The sequence below is a fragment of the Nomascus leucogenys genome, chromosome 18 (genome assembly GCF_006542625.1).
Source record: "Nomascus leucogenys isolate Asia chromosome 18, Asia_NLE_v1, whole genome shotgun sequence".
In the NCBI taxonomy this organism is placed as follows: domain Eukaryota; kingdom Metazoa; phylum Chordata; class Mammalia; order Primates; family Hylobatidae; genus Nomascus; species Nomascus leucogenys.
Genome location: NC_044398.1, coordinates 80,085,081 through 80,095,322, shown reverse-complemented (window position 1 = coordinate 80,095,322; position 10,242 = coordinate 80,085,081). Strand labels below are relative to the sequence as shown.

General features: G+C 41.1%; 1 protein-coding gene across 4 annotated transcripts in view; it reads right to left on the bottom strand.

The window, feature by feature from the left end:
• Positions 1-509: 509 nt before the first annotated feature.
• The window catches only part of MCCC2 (methylcrotonoyl-CoA carboxylase 2), a 67,569-nt gene continuing 57,836 nt past the window's right edge, over positions 510-10,242 (bottom strand). For 2 of the 4 annotated variants that reach the window (XM_030798376.1, XM_030798378.1), the window contains 4 exons: positions 9,932-10,088; positions 9,012-9,126; positions 6,462-6,547; positions 510-2,476 (listed from right to left, as the gene is read on the bottom strand). In XM_030798376.1, coding sequence (XP_030654236.1) covers positions 2,359-2,476; positions 6,462-6,547; positions 9,012-9,126; positions 9,932-10,088 — 476 coding nt within the window. In that variant the 3' untranslated portion in view covers positions 510-2,358. Of the gene's footprint in view, positions 2,477-3,250; positions 3,335-6,461; positions 6,548-7,600; positions 7,769-9,011; positions 9,127-9,931; positions 10,089-10,242 lie in introns of those variants that run through there. The other 2 variants (XM_030798377.1, XR_004026733.1) reach the window with 2 other exon arrangements.

Genomic DNA, 10,242 nt, shown 5'->3' with positions numbered 1-10,242 from the left:
TATTGTTGGATAAAATATACAAAATAGAGCAAGGCGTAGTGGTGCAAGCTTGTATTCCCAGCTACTTGGGAGGCTGAAGCAGGAGGATTGCTTGAGCCTAGGAGTTCGAGTCCAGCCTGGGCAACATAGCAAGACCCTGCCTCTAGAAAAATTTTAAAAAAAATCCAATTCACTTAAATGTGGTTTTATTGATGGCCAGTTTCTTCCCAGAAAGGCAAAAGCAGTCCTAAAATATCCATGAATCCCTGACTTGTTAATGGTTCCTACCAAAGGAATACTACCTAGTCTTTATATAGAAAATCATTTTCTTTTGACATAGATGCGCATTTTCATTAAAATTTCATTAATATTACTATTTTAATATGATTAATGTGTTTCTTCTGAAAACGTAACCTACCACTGAATTTGATCATCTATCTGTATTCTCCCCACAAAAACTAAATTGACTTCCTGATACACATTGAATATCACACACAAATGTTTAAAATATTAAATATCACACACAAATGTTTGAAATATTGACTTTATTAGGAAAACATCTGATAGTTCTATTCGGTCATATAATCAATCGCCTAATTTTAAAACTATGTGGCCAGAGGACATCAATTACAATATGGATTTTTCATTCATTCAACAAATATTTGAGCACCTAGAAGTGCCAGGCATTGGAGGTACAGGGTAAACGGGAGGATCCTTGCTCTCACGGAGCTTACATTCTAGCAGGAGGACAATATTAATGTTTATAGTAAAATGATGAGTTTATGACAAAGGAAGTAGATAGTGTTTAATAAGAGCATAGAGTTGGGAAGCTAATCCAGCACAGGGAGGTCACAGAGACATCCCTAAGGAAGTGGAGTTTAAACTGAGAGAAGCAAGTGCTTAAACTGAAGGATGTGTTGAAGAAGGGAGAGTAGAACAATTTGGGCATAGGGAACCTTACAGGCCCTAAGGTGGGAAGGTTCAAAGAACTGAAAGAGAGCTAGAATAGCTGGAGCCGTTCTCCTGTGTAAAGAGGAGTCAAAGAGATAAGATTAAAGATGTGAAGATTAAGATCTTGGTGGCATTCAGGGATTGGCACTTCTACAAGAAATCACTGAAGGGAGTAACGTGACATTACTTTTCACTTCAGGATGGCCATTCTAACTCCAGGGGGTAGACTGGACTAGGTAAGACTGGAGGCAGGTAGACCTCTTCTAAGGCCTGTGATAGTGAAAGACAAAAATAAGTGGGGAAATTCAGGGGATAGTGAAAATCAGTAGGACTTAATGAGCAAGCCGGAGGTTCCTCCACAACAACCAGTACAGATGTCCAGTAGACCTAGTGGATATGCAGGCCTGCAGCTCAGGGGAGAGCTGGGGTAAGAACTGTCAAGGCAGTAATCATCTGCATTTAGATGGCAAGTGAAGCCATGACAGGCTGAAATGGCCCAGCAAGAATATATCAAACCATGAGAAACACATACATTTAAGAATAAGGAGATGTGGTCAGGTGCGGTGGCTCACGCCTGTAATCCCAGCACTTTGGGAGGCCGAGGCAGTGGATCACTTGAGGTCAGGAGTTCGAGACCAGCCTGGGCAACATAGTGAAATCCCGTCTCTGCTAAAAATACAGAACTTAGCTGGGTGTGGTGGCACATGCCTATAGTCCCAGCTGCTTGGGAGGCTCAGGCACAAGAATCGCTTGAACCCGGGAGGTGGAGGCTGCAGTGAGCTGAGATCATGCCAGTGCACTGCAGCCTGGGCAACAGAGAAACACCCTGTCTCAAAAAAAATAAAAATAAAAATAAAAAAATAAGGAGATGTCATGGGCTCGGGGGAGGGGGAAATGGGCAGCACTATTGTTTGAATGGTATAGTTTCAGTTTGGGACTGAGAACAAATTCTGGAGATGAATGGTGGTGATGGCTGCACAGCAGTGTGAGGGCATTTTATGCCACTGAAGTAACAGATGCCTTTCAAAAATAAGCCCGCTAAAATATCACCAAGCATAACCAGCAAAACAATCATTTCAGTGAAAATACAACCTCATATTAATTATCTCAATAATACAGGTTATAGAACTGAGTTTACACATTACAGAACTTTTCATACTTTGTGGGTCACAAAGGATAACTGTAAATTACTGTCTCCGCTTTACGGGGGTTAAAACTGAGCCACAGAGAAATTTCTCTAAGAAAATTTAAAAGGAATTGATGTTCATTAAATAAATATCCTCACTGATTTTTTTAAGATAGAAAAGTACAATGCACAGTGTTAAAAAATTACTGTAATAGCCTCATGTTCGAGAAGTCTAAAATTTTAAGGCTACTACATGTGTTAATTTTTGGTACATGTCCAACAGAAAACATCCTTTATTCCAGTTACATCCTGAAAATACCAAAGTCAGTCTTCTCTATTGGTGCGTTGAGGGCTGCACTAAAACTGAGACCCAAGACCAGTCTGGTGTCTGCTGGATCAATGATCCCATCATCCCACACCCTGACAAAAGAACAAAAAAAGAGTTATGAATTTCCCACCAAACTACCATTTATACACTCTCCGTGTGCAGAAATGCCAAGGAAGTTTTCCTTCAGGTAACACATGGATCTACTGATTAGCATCCATGTACCATAATCTCACAACAGAAACTATGTTCAAGACAGAGGGGGAAAAGGTGGAAAAAAATGATATGACTTTCATCCCAGGCCACCACAGAATGTCATGTCAGGCTTAAGGCTTAAGGAACTACTTTTACAAGAGATCTCAAAGTAACCCCTAATTTGACAATACGTTTACTTATTTCAGGAAAAATTTTCCTATTCCTTTTCTTCCCACACAAATATATAAGCCAAGTTGGTGTATTCTGTCATTAATATGCAGAACCACATATACCCAGGTAATAACCTCAAACTTTACTGGAAAATGTATATTCCCCAACCCCCATCCAAACTCTTAAGAAACTATGAAAATTACTGAATAGGCTTCAGTACATTTTATTTATTATTATTTTTGAGATGGAATCTCCCTCTGTCACCCAGGCTGGAGTGCAGTGTAGTGGCATGATCTCAGTTCACTGCAACCTCCACCCTCTGGGTTCAAGCAATTCTTCTGCCTCAGCCTCCCTAGCAGCTGGTATTACAGGAGTGCGCTACCACACCTGGCTAATTTTTATATTTGTATAAGAGACGGGGTTTCGCCATGTTGGCCAGGCTGGTTTCGAACTCCTGACCTCAGGTGATCCGCCCACCTCAGCCTCCCAAAGTGCTCCGATTACAGGCGTGAGCCACCACACCTGGCCGGCTTCAGTACATTTTATTAATAAAATAGATACCTTCAAATGTAGGTCTTTATTTTTTGCTACAATAGGAAAAACAATAACTTTAAACTGCTTGCAGAAGAAACTTTTAAGTAGAAATTTTAGTTTCCTTTTCATCGACAACCTCAAATGTATAAGGAAAAATGACTGAGAAATATTACTTTTTAAAGGTTATTAGTAGGTGGCAGTTTGCTTTTTTTATACAAATCCCTTCAGTATCTGAACCTGGCATCAATTATTAAACCATTCTTACATTGACAGACATGAATCAAATCTTTGCTCATAAAACATTCATAATAGGGACCCTAAAGTATCAACACCCAATAAAAAGAAAGCCACTCTTGTCATCTGCAACCAGGTGAATTGATTACACTCCCTCTGAAGCCTGCAGCACAGCAAGCATGGTGATGAAGGGGCTGCTTAATAATATTCATTAAAAAGACTGCCCCAGGTAAGAGGCACTAATGAAATGCCTGATAAAAGTTTGATTATAAAAACAACTGAGCAGAAGCAAATTGGCATGCTACATATGTAATCTATTAGGATTAAGGAAAACATTGTAGGTTCCAGTAACTGCTAATGACAAGCTCTGTCTCTGAAAAGACAGATCTAGCCATGTTCAAACCTAAGCAGGCCAGGGAATTTTACTGTGAAGCTGAGATTTACTAAACCCGAGGAAGGTACCATAAACTGGCTTGGAAATCCTTTCAACTTTGAAAGAAAGCTGCTGTCTCCATGCCACCAGCTGTTTCAACAGAAGGGTTAAACATCTACAGATCTGGCCAGGTGTGGTGGCTCATGCCTGTAATCCCAGTACTTTGGGAAGCCGAGGCGGGTGGATCACCTGAGGTTGGCAGTTTGAGACCAGCCTGACCAACACGGAGAAACCCCATCTCTATTAAAAATACAAAATTAGCCAGGCGTGGTGGCACATGCCTGTAATCCCAGCTACTCGGGAGGCTGAGGCAGGAGAATCCCTTGAACCCAGGAGGCGGAGGTTGCAGTGAGCCGAGATCATGCCATTGCACTCCAGCCTGGGCAACAAGAAGCTCTGTCTAAAAAAAAAAAAAAAAATCTACAGATCCACAGAAAACTTTACTGTCTGTTAAAATTTATTTCCAAAGATAAGTCTCTCTGGGCCATTTACTCTTCTGCCTTGAATATAATCCATTAAAAAATAATAATAATGTTAGTATGAAAATAATAAAGGATGCAATCTTTCTCAAGAGATAACTTATCTTAGTAAGGGCTGAAAAACAAGCTAACGACTCACACAAAATACACAATTTTTCAAACTTTAATATTTCAGCTGTCCCTGTGTATTTCAGTCAAAATCTTATGTGCAAAAAAAAAAAAAACTATAGAAAAGCTTAACAATATATATTTTATATTTCATCTCAAACCTCTTATACGGCTTTCTATTGCTTCTTTGCATTTATTGGCTACTATATGTCTGTTTACATGATGATAAAATCAGGAACATGTTTAGCTCTCAAAGACTATAAAATATTTTGTTCTTAATTAAATGAATCAAACCACCACAATAAAATATACCTGTAAATTTGTTTGTAAAAATATATATTTAGCAAAAAACCTTTAAAAATTCCCAAATGCTGGCCAGCCACGATTACAGGTGGCTCACTCCTGTAATCCTAGCACTTTGGAAGGCCAAGGCAGGATCACTTGAGCTCAGGCATTCAAGACCAGTCTGGCCAACATGGTGAAATCCCATCTCTACAAAAAATACAAAAGAATTAGCCAGGTGTGGTGGCACATGCCTGTAGTCCCAGCTTTGGAGGCCGACGCAAGAGGATCACTTGAGTCCAGGAGGTAGAGACTGCAGTGAGCTGAGATCACGTCATTGCACTCCAACCTGGGCAACAGAGTGAGACTCTGTCTTTAAAGAAAACAAAAACAAAAACACATACACACACCCAAATGGTATTATTTATCTCCTCAAACTAATTATGTTCTTGAAAATCAGTATGTTTTGTCTTTGTATCCACCAAGGAACCATTCAAATGATTGTAATGGACTGTAACTTTTGCTTTTTTTTTTTTTTTTTTTTTTTTTTTTGAGATAGGTCCTTGTTCTGTCACCCAGGCTGGAGCACAGTGGCATGATCTCAGCTCACCGCAGCCTTGACCTCCCAGGTTCAACTGATCTGCTTGCCTCAGCCTCCTGAGTAGCTGGGACTACAGGTGCACACCATCACGCCTGGCTAATTTTTGTATATTTTTTGTAGAGACCGGGTCTCGCCATGTTGCCCCACTGGTTTCGAACTCCTGGGCTCAAGCAATCTGCCCGCCCTGGCCTCTCAAAGTGCTGGGATTATAAGTGCGAGCCACTGTGCCTGGCCTGATTTTCTTTTCTCTCCCCTCTCCTCTCCAGTTTGCCCTCGCCAGCATAAATTACAACATAAGTTAATTTTACAAGATGCAGAGTTACTTTCTTTTTTCCATCTGCCCAAGGGATGAAAGGAAGACATGAAGCTTAGACTAGTCTTCAGAATGCAGAACACTAAAGTTGTTGAAGAAAGATGTGAAAGCAGGCACCAGCGGGTCTTCAGCTGGGACAGGCGTGATAATTTATTACCTCATTAAGTGGTGTAAGAAACAAACAGAGCCAACAGCGGCAATGGTCTGTGAGGTAATTATTTGGCGCTGACACACAGACCCTGGTGGTGACTAATCACCTTCCAAACGTACAAGCATACTTGTCAACAAATGCCAGTAAGTGTTCAACCAATCTCATGCTTAAAATGGGGTAAAAACAAAATGATCAAGGAGAGGGGTTTTTAAGCAAAAATTAGAACTGCTGAAGTAACATAGCCAAGCTTATAACCTATTCTCAGCTCCTAGCATGGCCCACCTTGGGCTGCAGGACTCCTCTAGGCCCCAGACACTTCAACTAGGGGCAAGACAAGGGAAGCGGGAATCAGACCAGTGGTGGTGAGTCCACAGCGCAGGGAAGCTGGGAGGAGGGGTGGCATTTCAGCAGTAGCCATTCACATTGTAAAGAAACAACAGTACAAAATTAAGTGTGTCCAAATGTTATTTTCCAGTTCCTATGAATGCTGGACCATCTCAAATACATAGAGTTCTGTAAAACTGCTCCCCTGACTGCCATCCGCACCCATCAGAGAGTTAGTGATGTTCTGGCCCCTACCTTGAGCTAGAATAGTAAGGGTTTCCCTCCTCTTCAAACTTCTTAATGATAGGCTCTTTTAAAGCCGCTTCATCAGCACTGGAGAACTAAAGGAAAAGAGGCCATGAGTAAGTCAGCTTCAGTGAACAACTGGCCCTGTTTAGATCATCTCAATTCAAAAGAAACAACAGATTTCATGAATCTAACATGTGCATGGTGATGTATAAATTACAAGTGATCATTAACATACATGCTCTCGCCTAAGACATGAGTATCAAGTTAGTGCCCCATCCCATCTCCCCTAACAGAGACAATATCCTGAGGCTATTTCACATAAGGTGAAAACCCAGGGTACTGTGTATCACAGCAGGGTACAATAATAGATGTGAATTATACAACCCAACAAAAGGGCTGCGTTACACTTAGCAGTCGCCAGTTAAGAACGTGGAAAAGTATGAGATTCTCATTTAAAATAGCCAAAATTTAAAACTTAAGCTTAAATGTTTAAGCTCAAAGGGGTAAAATACCAACCAAATCTTGAATAACCTTTTCAGTCAAGTCCCCAGAGAACTGAGAGATATTTTCCCCCAATTAAGAATTTCACAGCCTTCCCATCAGTATTACAAGGATCAAGTGATAATTAATTCAGATGTAAAAATCTTCAGAACTTAATTTGAAACCCTGAAAAATACTTTCAACTCAAAAAGCAACTCAACACCAGAAACAAAGACTTATTTCAAATAAACTCTACCTTCTTTTATGTAAATATGCTAATACCTTAGTATCATTGTCTAGGTCACGAATTCTGAGGGAGAACCATTAACACACTGTGCTTTCATTTCCTATATAAAAATAAACGAATTCATGTATCTGTATATTGAAGTAATCAAAGAACAACTACTTAATAAGAGATCACCATGCTAGGCTTCATAGAATTTCAGACGTCTTTGAAGTATCAGGTAGAATTTCATATCCTACCTCCCCCGCCCACAGCCCCACACCCCAACCACTTGCACGAAAGCAAAGCTATCCATTTCCTTTGATACTAGTAGGTACTAAAGTGAATGTGAAACCTCAGGGTAAGCCTCCAGAGTTCCCAGTGCTCGGAAAAGACAACTAGGGATGTGAGGCATGGGTGGATGCATTCAGGGAGGCAGTACCTTACTCCACAATCTAGGTGGAAGACTTGATGATTCCTGCACAGAGCAGACAGGGCTCCCTCCATTCCATCCCTTCCCATAATGAGACAACAGTGCACCTAAGCAACTTCAGGAACACACATCCATCATCTTCATACTTGGTGCTTACGCAGGAGTTAAAAGTTGTAACTAATAAAAATTAATGCAAAATTTCAAAACAATCTCCAACAGAGACACAAACAAAAGAATTCATTTTAAAAGCAGCCGCTTGCTGATCTGCCTTTCATCAAGTTTCCACTGCCCTTTCCATTTTTCTTCATTTATACACAGGATAATGCTATTCAATTCTCAATAGATGATGGAGCCCTCCCACTCAGGGTATCCTTAACAACAATCTAAAAGTAAAATACAAAGAACAAAATTCTGCTGCTTTTGGTCATAAAATCAAAGTAGTACATCAGACTTATTTAAACCTCACTAAGTACAAATGACTAAGAATCAAACATCTTTATGCCTCAGATACTTACTGTCAGTTTCTAAAGTGTTTTCTTGGCTGGGCACAGTGGCACACACCTGTAACCCCAGCACTTTGGGAGGTGGGCAGATCACTTGAGGTCAGGAGTTTGAGAGCAGCCTGGCCAACATAGTGATACCCTGTCTCTACTAAAAATACAAAAATTAAGCTGGGTGCGGTGGCTCACGCCTGTAATCCCAACACTTTGGGAGGCTGAGGCGGGTGGATAACAAGGTCAGGAGATGGAGACCATCCTGGCTGACACAGTGAAACCCCGTCACTACTAAAAATACAAAAAAATTAGCCGGGCGTGGTGGCAGGCGCCTGTAGTCCCAGCTACTCGGGAGGCTGAGGCAGGAGAATGGTGTGAACCCAGGAGGCGGAGCTTGCAGTGAGCCAAGATCGCACCACTGCACTCCAGCCTGGGCGACAAAGTGAGACTCTGTCTCAAAATAAATAAATATATAAAAATTAGCCTGGTGTGGTGGCAAACACCTGTAATCCCAGCTTCTCAGGAAGCTGTAGCATGAGAATCACTTGAACCCAGGAGGTGGAGGCTGCAGTGAACCAAGATTGCAGCACTGCACTCCGGCCTGGGTGACAGAGCGAGACTCTGTCTCAAAAATTTAAAAAATAAATAAAAATAAAATAAAAAATGTTTTCTTGGAAATTCTGAAACAATTTTAAATGGCCACAAAGAAAGTACCCCAGATGAAATGGCTTTAAAAAGATAAAGGACAGAAATCATGTGATTTGCTGGAACAACTTCCAGGGCAGCACAGTCTAAATATGGCCAGGCAGCGTGTGCCGGGTCCCCAGCCATGAACACCAAGGGCTTCCAGGCACGCTGCTCCTTGGCTCTAGGGTGTTTATGGTGAGAGGCAAAACCAGAGAGAAACAAGAGAAAACAACACTCACCTGCTTTCCTTCCCGGGCTCTTTGGTCCTTTGCTACCGTGGCCAACACATTGGCTGCCTGCTCTCCTCCCATCACTGAGATACGAGCATTTGGCCAAATGTAGAGAAATCTTGGGCTGGGGGAAAAAAAGAAAGAATAAACAAATTAAGTCAATATACAACCCAGATTTTCAGAGGCCCATGTTTGCCTTTTAAATTAGTGGTTCCTAATTCTGGCTGCACATTACAATCATCTGTGGAGCTTTCACAAATATACAAATGCCTGGAACCTACCCCAGACTAGACTCCAGAGGAGGGGCCTGAGCACGGACAGGACTTCTAAGTTCTCCATGTAATTCTGGGTATAAAAGTGTTCATAATATCCTCTCATGATCTACAGTCATGTCCTGTTTTCCATTCCTGATAGTGGTTATATGTGCTGTCTCTCTTTATTTTTTAGTTTAACCATAGGATTATCAAGTTTGTTAAACTTTCAAACCAACCAACTTTGGGCTATACTGATTCTTCTATCTGATGTCTGCTCTTCATTATGTCCTTTCTATTTGTCATGCGTTTAATGTGCTGTTCTTTGAACTTCTCACAGATGAAGGCTTAGCTCACTGGCTTGCAGTCTTGCTTCTTTTCCCATATATGCCTTTAAGTCTACATACCTTTCTCAGAGCCAGACTTTAGCTGCACTGCACAAATCTTAATGTGTGGCATTTTCATTATCAGCCATTTCAAGTATTTCTTGACTCCCATTGTAGATTTCTTCCAATTAACACCTTTGGCATTAAATTTCATTTCACCCCTCCAGATGATACAAATTAAGGTATAATTGATTGAGATCTGGGAATGGCATTCTTTATTTCAAATAAACTGACCATGTATTTTATACTTGAAGCATGTTTCTTTGTTTCAGAGAAACTCATGACACCCTACCTATACGCTCTGCCACACATCCCATAGTTTCCAGCTCCGTACGAGCCCCCAATGATGAGGGTTATCTTAGGCACTTGGGCACAGGCCACAGCAGCCACCATCTTGGCACCATCCTTGGCAATTCCTTCAGCTTCATACTCTCTACCAACCATAAATCCTGAGAGAAAGATCAGAAAGAGAGCCTCTGGGTGATGGGATTAATATGCGGAATGCAATTCCACCAAAAGGACATCTTGTTTTACTAAACTCATTTTACTAAACGCCTCTCGCCTTAAGAAAATGTTTATATGTGAAACATGCCGTTAAAAAGT